The 12,180-nt window shown below is 39.4% G+C and overlaps 1 protein-coding gene across 1 annotated transcript in view; it reads right to left on the minus strand.

Moving 5' to 3' along the window:
• Positions 1-6,582: 6,582 nt before the first annotated feature.
• LOC117748153 (adhesion G protein-coupled receptor L3-like) overlaps positions 6,583-12,180 on the minus strand; it is a 122,186-nt gene continuing 116,588 nt past the window's right edge. The window contains exons 23-24 of the mRNA XM_034557787.1: positions 10,438-10,563; positions 6,583-7,662 (exon numbers count right to left, since the gene is read on the minus strand). Of these exons, the coding sequence (XP_034413678.1) occupies positions 6,716-7,662; positions 10,438-10,563 (1,073 nt within the window). The 3' untranslated portion in view covers positions 6,583-6,715. The remainder of the gene's footprint in view (positions 7,663-10,437; positions 10,564-12,180) is intronic.

Below are 12,180 nucleotides of genomic sequence, written 5' to 3' on the forward strand. Positions count from 1 at the left end.
GTCTATTATTATTTTCCCTTTTATTTTCACAACTTATTTAATTGATCAGTTAGTTTATAACATATCAGCAAATAGTAAATATGTAATGTTATCATCTCTTTATTTGATGAGCAGTCCAAAGTCAAATAAAAGCAGAATATCCTCACATTTGAGAATTATAATGCTTCATAATAGTTGTGTTGACTAGATTTTCAGACTTTTACACCATAACTTAAAGTATCGATATTCTGTACCTTTTTGCAAAACCCCAGGACATATTGAAAAGACAATGGGGGCTTAAAATTGGATATTGATCAAATGTTGGACAGAAGAAAGCAGAACGCTCAGCTCGTACACACATGTGCGTATCGATGAGCAACAAATTAGTATTGACATTGTTTAAAAATATTCACTATTATTTTGTCTCAATTATATTTTTGACAGCACTAGTTACAACACTTTCACTATCAGCAGCCCGATCGGTTAATCAACTGATGGCACACCTATATTCATAAGCACGAAGTTATGTGATTGACTTTGGCATCAATCGTATGTGCTCTAGAAAAATAAAGACACATGTTTTACATTCAATTCAATTTCAATTCAGTTTATTTTGTATAAACAATATCACAAATTTGCCTCAGAGGGCTTTACAATCTGTACACATACAGATGTTGTTTAAAAGAACGCTTGTTAGATTTCAGGTGCTACTTACGTAGATATTTAGCGAAGCAGGGACATCACTCGAAAACATATTTTAAATACCAAAAGGGTTTCTACATGAAGACGTTTGTGAGGAATGTCGTCTTAATTGGAAAGACTGCCTTTTGACAACAAAGTGCAATTTAAATAAACAAATGTAATTGTTTTATGACAAACAGGAGAACGCAGTGGGCAACACGGTTGGTGAAATATAGGAACATCATATCCCAGTAAACCAAATATACAAACATAAGAGGGCCATTTTTGATCCCAAATAAAAACACGTCTAACCCAATCTCCACGAATGATCCAATCCAGTTGTTCAAGGTTAACTCGCGTCCAGAGCGACTGTAAACAAGACTCCCGCTGAGATGACTTACTTCAAGGCCGCTGAGACCGAACCAGGTATGAAGTAACAGGTGAACTACATCATGCTGCAGTAGTCTCTCTCTGGTTATGTATACAGGAGCACACTCCATCCTGTGACCTGCAGTAACACACACAAATTCCCCGGATAGCCATTACCGCATTCCCGGGTAGCGTGCGCTCCTTCTCCTGTGGCCTGTGCACTGAAGATTATCCTCTTAAATTAACTCACAGAGGATCCTTGTGAGTGTCACGTAACCTGTTTGCCCGTGGCGTGAGGGGCCCGTTTGCTTCTCCCAGGTGAGTAAGTGTTGTGCTACTGTCGGGCATTAAGGGGTACGAAGGGTTTCGCTGCGTCTCCCCTCCGTCATAAAACAAGGCTGCGATAGGACATGATGCAGTGTGTTTATAACGAAGGGGAACTGGGAGTGTGTTTACGACACAGAGCCATGCATGAGGGGAATTGTACAAGAATGTTTCAGGATGACATTCAGGTGATTTATGTAAATAAACAACTACACAAAAGAGACTATCTTTTCAGTGACTAACCCACGATGCAAACTCTGGTGAAACCCTAGTCAGCAGTATTCGTCAACTCCTGTTATTTTGAAAGTGATCAGTACATTTATGAATTAGTTGATCAGCAAAAACACAATCAATCATTTCATTGTTTTAAATCAAGCAAAAATGCCCCAAATTGACTTTGTTCCAGCATCTAAAATGTTAATATTTCCAGTCTTCCTTTCGTCTTATATGGCAGCGAACTAAATTTGTTTGGGGCTACTGGTTTGATAAAACAAGACATTTAGTTGACAGCTTGACTTCTGGAAAACTGACAAATAACAGACCAAATTATCAATGAAAAACAAGCATTATTGAAAAGGATTGTGGTTGCAGCCCCAATAGCATTAGATTCAGATTGTAACTGTGTTTCTTTTTTACCCTTAATATTTAATGTTTCCTGTGGTAAGTTTGACACCGGTTGGAACGTCAAAACTCGGGTAACATTTAACATTAGGCTACAAACAACCCACAATGCAACACTTTCTTAAACATCACTAGAGACTATAATGTTTTTTTTTGTGTACAATTTTTTATTCACAAAAGATATTGAGCAAATCAAACATTACATTTGATTGGAAAATAAGGAAGACCATTTTGTAATTGATAATGGTTTTATTTATACGTAAAAAGCTAATGAGGTAAATATGTTTTCAGGTCCTTCAAACTCACCTGTATTGGTTTACCAAAAGCGTACAGGACCTTTAAAATGATAACCCTGTCATGTATTTGATATGCATGATAATAATGTTATGTGACCTTCATTCTTATTGCAGTACAGACAAAGCTGTAATATCTCAAGTACAACAACAGTCCAAAGTCTTGAACACTTTGGGCCCCGAAGTGGCAAACATTGACCAAATCCTCCCCTCTATCTTAAATCAATGTTATCTTGGCTAAAAAAGCCAGAGAGGTATTTTCTTTTATGTGCTAAGGCTGTCACGTTGTCCCAATACACAAAGCTGGAGATGACATTGATTCACCTTTCATTTTGGAATTCTGCCAGGCATTCGGCCATTGATTTTTCACTAGGGGGCGAGATTTAACAAATGTGCCATCTTTTGTATCCTCATATACCGTTGTGTGTGCATACATGCAGACGCACGTCCTCAAACAGCATATGTGAGCACACATATGCACAGCTGCTGGTAAATACATGGTCTCTCCCAGAAACAAATGGACACCTGTCCTCATCAGCACACCCACAGTGCATAGCCTCCTGTGATACACGGTTCAACAGGCCTTTGCTGTGTAATTGGATGTTAGTCACATCAATGACGGCCAATGAAGGTTCCAAACATGTTCATCAAACACTGAAAACATCAACATGGTGTGTTTTAGAACCATTGGAAACACATCAGATTATATTGATTTTTCAGAGAAAAGTGCATCGGATGACTTGAACGTTCAGTCACATTGAAGATAAATTCAAACAAATCAGTCATGAATTAAGAGATGGTCCAGAGCTGGAGGTAGGATGCAGGGATTCACCCTTAACTGTCAGCAACAAGGATATCTCCAGTCACAGTCAGGGAATTAGGGATGAAACAGCTTGCCAGAGAGCTTCCTCGGGGGCTTGACAGGTGTAGTTATTTCTATCATTAGCATTTGCTCCATTGCATTGTACTTTCAACTGTGAAATAAGGACACAGACAATATTAAAGACTGATGTGAGTTCATGCAGTTTTCGCATCTTGAGAACAAATAGCACACACATTCTATAGTGATCATTTCTTTGGTTTCTCCTTGGAAGTGCTCTACTTCCAGAGCATTGAGCATAACTTACTTTGTGGTTAGCGAGCTAAGCAGAACATCTTAAGTTATGAAGGTTTGTAGTCTGAAGTCTGATGGCCTTGCCAGCACAAATTAATATACACTTGTGCTACTCAGAAACTGAGTAGACAGTGTGAAAGAAAGATAGCGCTTGAATTTAAAATATCATACACTTACTGCAATCTGCGTCCTTTTATGTATCAGTAAACATCTGTGCGCCATTATGCGTCTACAAAGCCAAAGGGAAGTGACCTGCAGCGCTGCTTATTCACTGTGGCATTTTGTGCCGCGCAAGCATGTTCCCAGCCAGTGTCGGGGCAGCTTATGAGCTTACGTACCAACTTATTAATAAAGTGGATAAGGAGCCAGAGTGGCATCTTCAGCACATTTCATGAACTCGCCCCAGTTTGTAAATGCCATTCAAAATGATGCAGCGGGGACAAACAGAGCTGTCCACCGAAGCCACATCTCAAAGTGAAGATGCATGCTTAAAGGGACAGTTCCTCCCAAAATCTAAAATACTGATTTGTCCTCCTACCTGTGGTGCAGTTTATCAATCCAGATTGGTTTGGTGTAATCTGCCTAGTTTGAGCGATCGGCCATAGAGATGACTGCCTTCTCTCCAATAGATTGGTACTATATTGGCAATTGGGTTAAGAGCCAACCTCCCCCCTCCCTGCCAAAATAAAACATTTGTAAATATCTACAGCAATGTCTCTCCAGAAGTCATGGCAGAGTTACTCAAAATAATCCACAGATATTATGAAGAGTTGCATGATTTCTGGAATACATTTTCAAATGTACCACAAGCCTCGTACCATGTAGTCCCATTTCATTGGAGATGCGGCACACACGTCGATGGTCGACGTCTCACACCCAAAGCAGATCTATACATAGCACCACAGGTAAATGGAGAAAATATGTGTTTTGGATTTTGGTATCAACTGTCCCTTTAAACCTACGGGCCAATGGAAGATCGCGGCTGTAATAAGAGGAGACAAACATCCCTGGCCATTTTTCACAAAGACTCAGCCATCAATCACAGAACCAGATCTGAACATTGCCTGAATTCTTCCTTTTCATCGCACAATACGTTACAACAGGATATTGAGAAATACAAAAGGCAAACATGAGAGAAAAGTACAGAAAGCTTGTGACCGCTGATTACAAAGTAGAACAATTAATTTATTAGTGCACTGGACGTCTAGAATACCAATATATGATGAGAGTAAACTAGGTTTATAGGTGCAGTGATACAATATTCAGTTTATTGTGCATATCAGGTGGGCCTTGAAATGAGTGGGTGTATTCTCTTACATTTGAAATGACCTACTTTATCTGTGTGAGCGGTTCAATGTAAGGCTTTGTTATGTTCACTAACTTTGTCAGTGTGTCATCTGGCGCTCGCTGATGAAAGCAGTGGCAACGGCATGCAACAATACAACACTATGACTTCATATTTACTTCTCAAGGCAAGGCATACTTACCTCTCTTCCTGTCCTTCTCCAGGAGTAATGGTCCGGGTGATTTTCATGTCTCCTGCTTAGTTTATCAAACTCATTTAAAACATACAGTATATGTAAAGAATGTATTGGTTACACCAGCAATGATATTGAAATATTTATTACAGCTTATGAAATCACTGCTTCTATTGTGAAGCAGACCAGAGCATACAGAGCACATCCACTGTTTCTGGGCCAAAATGTATTTGGCACTAAAATGGACAGAGGGCTAATGAGGGATATTAACTGAAAATTAAAACAAAATGAATGGATCGTTCCATCATTTGGAGGTCCTTCGCTGGAATCCATATTAAAGAGTTCCAAGACCCAGACAAAACTTTTGTCATAGCTAAGTGATGAATCTTAGTCAGTAATTTATTTGTTGGTAAACAAGTTTCACTGTTACAACAAATATTAGTTATGAAGTCATTCAACTTGGAAACCGTTACAAAAAGGAATAAATAAGAAGCCATAATCATAGCCGATAATAAAAACTTATCTGTACCACTAAACTTAGTTTCATCCTCCATTTCATTACTGTTTAGTAAACAGATAAATAAATATATTTTCTCCTTGAGGAAGAAAAACAAAAACACTTCCAGTTTTTTTTCTCACTCCAAAAGCTCTTTCTTTAATAAGTAAAACAACCATCTTTCTTTTTTGTACAAGTGCCTCGTGCTCATCAATGTTCAATTTGTTCTCTCTCTCGAAGCACAAAGGAATGCCAGTAGAGATGCAGAATGCACTGTGAACCTTTCTCATGATTAACTCGGACTTATTCTGTCTCCTTGACGATCTGCGAATCAGAGCTCTGCTATCTACACAGAAAAAAAGGGAAAAAGAAATCTATCTGAAACAGAAAGTAGACCTGAAAACAGAGATGAATATGTAGCACAAAAATGCCAGCACGATACGCGTTTTGTTGTGATATTTTGCTTCTATTCAGATGGTCAATTCTTGGAAAGTGGTAAAAGAGGAAAACTAAAAAACAGACTGGTACCAGAACACCAGAAAGGCCAGCACAACAGAACTAAATTGCTCCTAACCACTACATTTACAGAGACAAAGGGTTTGCTCGGAACACAAAATAAAAAGCATACTACTGTGTGCAATGCTAGTTATCTGTACAATTACATAGAAATATCTCATAATTATCTTATTAGTTTTTTTCCTCCCTCTTTTAACAACTGTTATTACAGGAAAATGAAAGAAAAAGAACAGCTATGCTTGAAAGCATACGATCAATAATTGCTGCATGTAATTGTTCAAAATGTGTGTTTGTGTTGTTGTTTTTTTCTTTTTTTCATCGAAGGGACACTTCAGCAAACAAAATGTGCTGCAACTCACCAAAGAGGAAGAAAATCTTTCAAAAAAGCAATATAGATACAGAAGTATAATAAAATAGTCCTTTTTTAAATTTCCCATTTATTCTGGTGAAGTCCATAGTTTAGACTTGTATAGTTTGGGGCTATGCAGTTCATTCTGACTATATCTCTGAGACCTAAAAATCCTGTGTGAGTAATTGTCTCTTTTCACACCGAGACAAAACACGCCAAACCACACAGGGTTGGAGGGAGGGGGGGGGGGGAACACAACATCAACAGATTCCCGCAATGTTTAACCAAATATAGTCACACATTAGGCCCCATACATAGCAATAATAGCCTGTTTGTGGTCAGTAAAAGCGAGTAGAGTCTTTTGCTCTGCTTCAGTCTTTGGGGCACAGATTAAAAAGAAAGGCTACCACTGCCAACGACTGAAGGAACAAGGGGACACGGTGAAGAGGACGACGGCAAGAGGAGGGACACTGGAGGAGCGGGAGGGTGTTGGGCCTATAGGCTGGTGACCAGGTGCGAGGGCTCCGGCTGGGCTTCTTCTGGAGACAGATCCTCTTTGTTTTGGGGCACGATGAAGCCATCGCTGCTTCCCCGCCCTAAGTGGTAATAGGAGTGCAGCTGATGGAGGTGGTTACGTGAGCCCAAGTTGGGCATGCTTTTGTAGTAAACGTCGTCCGAACTGGCCTCTGGGCTCTTGTCGTCCCCGCCGTCCTTGGAGCCGTCAGCAGATTCTGCAGACACATGTGGCAGTCCGGGCAGCATGGGCATGCTGGTATAGAGGGAGTCTCTCTGGTGGTTGTGGCTGGGTGATGAGCCCTCGTCGTCGGTGTGCTCGTTAGTAAGTAAGGGAAAGAAACTTTCGCTGTTCTCCTGGGGGATCCTCCTTCGAGACGAGGAAGTGGTGGCGGACGAGAAGGGGTGGTGGGGCAGAGGAAGGGGTGGAGGCGCTGACTGGTGGAGGTGATTGTTAAGGTTGTCCACCGCCTGCAGTGACGGGAGTGGTCTTTGAGGCAACAGGGGGGCATTGGACTCCTCACGGATTAACTCCAGGCCCAGGCCTTCGTCGTGGTGTGGACCAAAGGTGGAGTGGTCATCCAGGCTTAGCGCCACATTCATGCCCATCCCCATTCCCAAGCCCATCCCGTAGCCACTGTCCTTGCCACCGTTGCTGACATTATTGACCAGCTTATTCATAAGGTTCCGGTTCTGCTCAGTTGAGCGCTCGTGGGAATTGTTGAGGTAGGAGGGGATATAATTGGAGGTGAGCTCTTTCAGGATCTTCTTTTCCAGGGTGGTCTCCTTGTGGTTATAACCCCGATCAATGATCTGGACGCAGTCACTCATGTACTCAGCGCTGGCGATGCTGTAGCTGTTGCCATGGTTACCATTCAGTGGTAGAGTATCCATGACACTTGTATCCCGGGCATTGTTCAGGATTCCCTCTGGAATGACAAACATGGATTGGGTTGGGGGGTAGAGTGGGCAAATGAGAAGGATGAAATCTGATGGGATGTAATTGCAACAGATAAATGTCATCCACTTTTACAAACACAAATTACTTATCAAATTCCATAGCCCTTTTATTGTGAAATATATCCTGAATCCCAAGCACTCTCAAAACTGAATGTCACCCACACTTCTATAAAGCGCACTTTGTGGAAATTAAGACCCAACAGTATTTGGATTAGGAAAGCCATTAAGCACAATAAACAACACTATATCCTGTAAATATTAACATCATAGACACTTACCTTGTTACAAAAAGACAACTTTCTAACAGCCAATTTCACTTTTCATTATTCTACGGCAGTGGTGAAAACACTGATATATGTGGGACACAAAACAACACAAAGCTCAAGCACAGCACGAACACACAAAGCTTATGCACTAAATTCAAGCAAACAAGGACACAAATCATAGCCATGCATTTAACACTTAAAGTGAACACAAACCAGAGCAACAGCTGTAAATTTGGACCCCAGCCATATTGTCCCATTTGAGCATTGACACGTAATGTTGTAATACTGGAATATAAATATTTCTTAATGTCTGCTTTGCCTGTGTGAACATATCTAGTCCTCTTTCTAGACATTAATTATTCAAACATATCGACCCACATTGAAAGGAATGAGACTTTCTGTTCTCTCCGTTTTCATATTTTATCAGTTTGACCAAGTCTATGCCATCAGCATCAAAGCATGATTTTTGACAATAATTCAAACTACATCATTCAAGGCTATCCAACGTGTTACAAGTGTCAAGCCTACAAGTTTGACCTTTTGAAAACTTGACAAGACTCATTTCTGAGACCTTCAAAACATATGTTGGCTTGATCATAGTGAATAGTAACATATAATAAAATAAATGCATGAACAAAGGTTCAATATTCACTAATAATAAAAAATACTTGTATATTGATAGGCCTTATTTCATGTTAATGTGAGTGTAAAAGGTGACTAATTTAATTAACTTCATCAGAGTGCGATACATGTCAGAAGCAGCAAATGCCTGAAGTCTTTTTTTTACATCAAGAAGTGCAAAGTATAATAAGCAGTGAAGTCCAGGATGTGATTTAAACAGATTTGTACAGGTCTATTTGAAATGGTGAGGGCCTTTGTCATAAAGGAATGCTATTACTTCCAAAGGGAATGACATTTTGTTTTCATTACCCCTTTGTCAGCATCGAGTGAAAAGAAAGTAAAGCCAAAGTCAATTACATTTGATAAGCAATGTTTAGTTTGACTCCCATACTTGTCTCTCTGTAGGGCTCTTTTTTGGGACAGCATGAGGGGAAGGAAAGAAGAAAAGAAAACACAATAAGCATAACAGTGACAGGTAGAAGAGAAATGTGCACATACAGTATGCTGATGACGCATCAAGGAAATGCTGCTGGAATGCAATCGCTTTATACATCGTGAAGAACCAGCACAAGAAGAAAATATATAGAAGTAAAGACGTTTTGCAGAATCTTTGGGGAGAAACAGGGCAACTGTAGTCTAGTGTCAAATACACCAGTAAATCGTTTGATGCATTTGCATGTTCATCCTTCCAGATATGTCTTTCACATCTATGGCAATGTAGGTAAATTATAGCCCCGTCACAAGCTCCGAGGAAGTACTTGTATTGTATACATAAATTATTCCATGATCAAAGCTCTCTGAGTTTTTATCTCAGATTCACACAAGTTTCTCAGTTTTACAGCCTCAGAGTTACAGCGATCTCATATTGACTGCCAAAAGTTTGGGGGAAAATAACTGCTCTGCACACAGAAAAAATGTATTTCAATAGCCTGATCCCAGATTAAAATGAATATATTTTTGGTTTCTAATACTCAAATCTGACATTTGGATTGATGTTATATTCAAGTACCAATGATTCTAACCCCAAACCCCAAGAAAGCTAACCAACGGGTAGATCAAATTTACATTGACTTAATAACCCTCATTTTAAATATATGAATGAGCAATTTTTTACAATTATAAGTTCTAAATGGAAGGGCAATTTATTCTTTGAAGGAGTCGGACAATTTAACCATTTATGGCTTAAAATGGAAAGGATTATATTCATGAAACTATTTAAACACTAAGAGAATCAAATTAATGGTAATCCTCATTTTTGCTTTTCAGACTATTTTATGGAATAGAAATGAATTGCATTTTAAATTTAAATATTAGATCCAATTACAAATTGATCACAAACAATATTTGACGATCTAACAGGAGCAACAACAAAAAAAAAGGTAAAATAAGAGACAAAAGACATGGCACACAAGCTTCACTGACAACATTAGAGCACATGTCAAATAAATGCCCGGGGATGTATCTAGCTACCAACAGGCACACAGTTTTCATCATTTGTACAATGTCTAAGTTGGCCAAATGTCTGGGTGTGTACTTTGTAACTGATCTGAGACTCGATACACCCCCAATGAAAAACCCCACAGCAGAACAAACCTGTAGGATCTTTGTTACAAAGCTATAGTTTGTTCAATGCTAAGACACAACACGTAGAGCAGTGTTTTTTTTTTTTAAATCAAAGCCCTGTAAAAACGCTCACGGGTGAACACTGGTATTTCAGCTCAGTGCAAGTCTGTTACTTGTAACTCTCCAATCATAAAGTTGAACAAAGATCTGAAAACTTGCAGTTTCTCCAGGACCAGACAGGAAAAAAACACTGCCCTAGCCACAATGTTAAAGAATGAAAAGAAGCTAGCACACCTTGTGTGTTGTACATGCCCAGAGGGTTGTTATAGACTGCCGATTCCCCAAGCAATGTATTATAGGGATTGTTAGTGCCATGAGGACGTAGGAGTGCATTAGGTATAAGATGGTTAGCCATAGCCCCTGGAGCAGCCAGAAAGAGACAGAGTGAGACAGAAAAAAACAGAAGAGAAGAAGAGCGTTGAGACAGAAAAAGGTAGGTGGGTAGATAAAGTGAGATTTGGACAGAGAGGAAGAGAGAGAACATACATATCAGTTGGGCAGATGCAGCTGAGCAATGACAGCCATTAACACCCAAATGATCACATGATCATTAATGTAAGGGGTTTTGCTACATGAAAGTGGCAGCTGAACTGACATGGCTAATGGGCCCGATGGAAAGTCTGTTCATTGTATTGTTAAAGTAATAATATGCAACAATTTCCTACAAAAAAATGTATCGACCGATACAAAAATAGTAAACAACATTTGGAGCCCACATGGGGATGTAACCCCAACCAATAAGCAGGGTGTGCAGCCTGTTCTCATTCCTAAATCAAATACACAGAAGCATCGGCACAGCCAACACAACACATCAACTCTTACATTTCTAGACTCAAACAGGGCAAAATACAATAATCACTCGAGACACTGTTTGATCTTTGAGGCTGAGGTAATGGAAAAAAAATAGAGTGCTCTCAATTATTTTAATTGACTGTTTGCAAAACACCTTCCCCGAACAGAGATGGCAATGATTAGCTTTAACTAAGAACCAGATTTAAGTGGATTTGATGCAATCATTAGCATGACTGAGAAAAGTAGTGACTACAGCAGTGACCAGGAGGCAGAGGTCAAGCCTATGTGGAAGAGCCTTAGACTTGCAATGTTTCTAATAACCAGAAGGGGGCAACTATTGTGGTTGCAAAAATAAGTCAGTGTGTATAGAAGTCTAGGACGAAATGACTTCTCACTTGATCTATTACCTCAGTAAACACTATAAACATGAGTTTAGTTTAGCCCCACCCTGAGATATATGGACATGACCACAATGAATTCTACTGATCTCTATTTAGCCCGTTGTGTTTGTTTACATTAGATTAGAACATCACCAAATGAGAATAATATTGTTTATTTAATATATATAGTCCGACAAAATTACTAATTGTGACAGGCTTAGTGACATGTCCTCTCTTTAATCAAAATAGTTATTACTTTAACCTGGCTTCCCTCACAAGAACCGAACATTGGCTAATTTTCAATTCATGCGACACTTGTCATCGGGTACTTGTTGCTAGGATTTTGCCCAAATGACATAAGTTTCCCAACCACAGCATCGCACCATAGAAACATTCACAGTCTGAGCCCTGTGATTAGCTGCATATTTGAGAGCTGCAATCTTATACATGAATGGGGCAGATTCCCTGATGTTTTGGTTTTTCTTTGCCGTTGATAGAAACAATTAATTTGTTTATGTGTTTGAATACATTATGCTGAATATCCAATATGCCTGGAAACATTCACGTTCATTTCCTGTTTACAAAACCTGTCAACATGATATTATGCTATTAATTCTAAAGCAGCAAATTCAAGACTCATGAGGACAATACATGTGTGTGCTTCCAGTATGCTGTGCCACAACAAGTACAGGTATTTTATACGAGGTACAAGTACACAGCAATTAGATCCTCTGGCGTAATGTAGTGTGTAATGTTCTAATGCTCTGAATGTGTCAAACAAATGAAGAAATATTTGTATATGACC

The sequence above is a fragment of the Cyclopterus lumpus genome, chromosome 18 (assembly GCF_009769545.1).
Source record: "Cyclopterus lumpus isolate fCycLum1 chromosome 18, fCycLum1.pri, whole genome shotgun sequence".
NCBI classification, from domain to species: domain Eukaryota; kingdom Metazoa; phylum Chordata; class Actinopteri; order Perciformes; family Cyclopteridae; genus Cyclopterus; species Cyclopterus lumpus.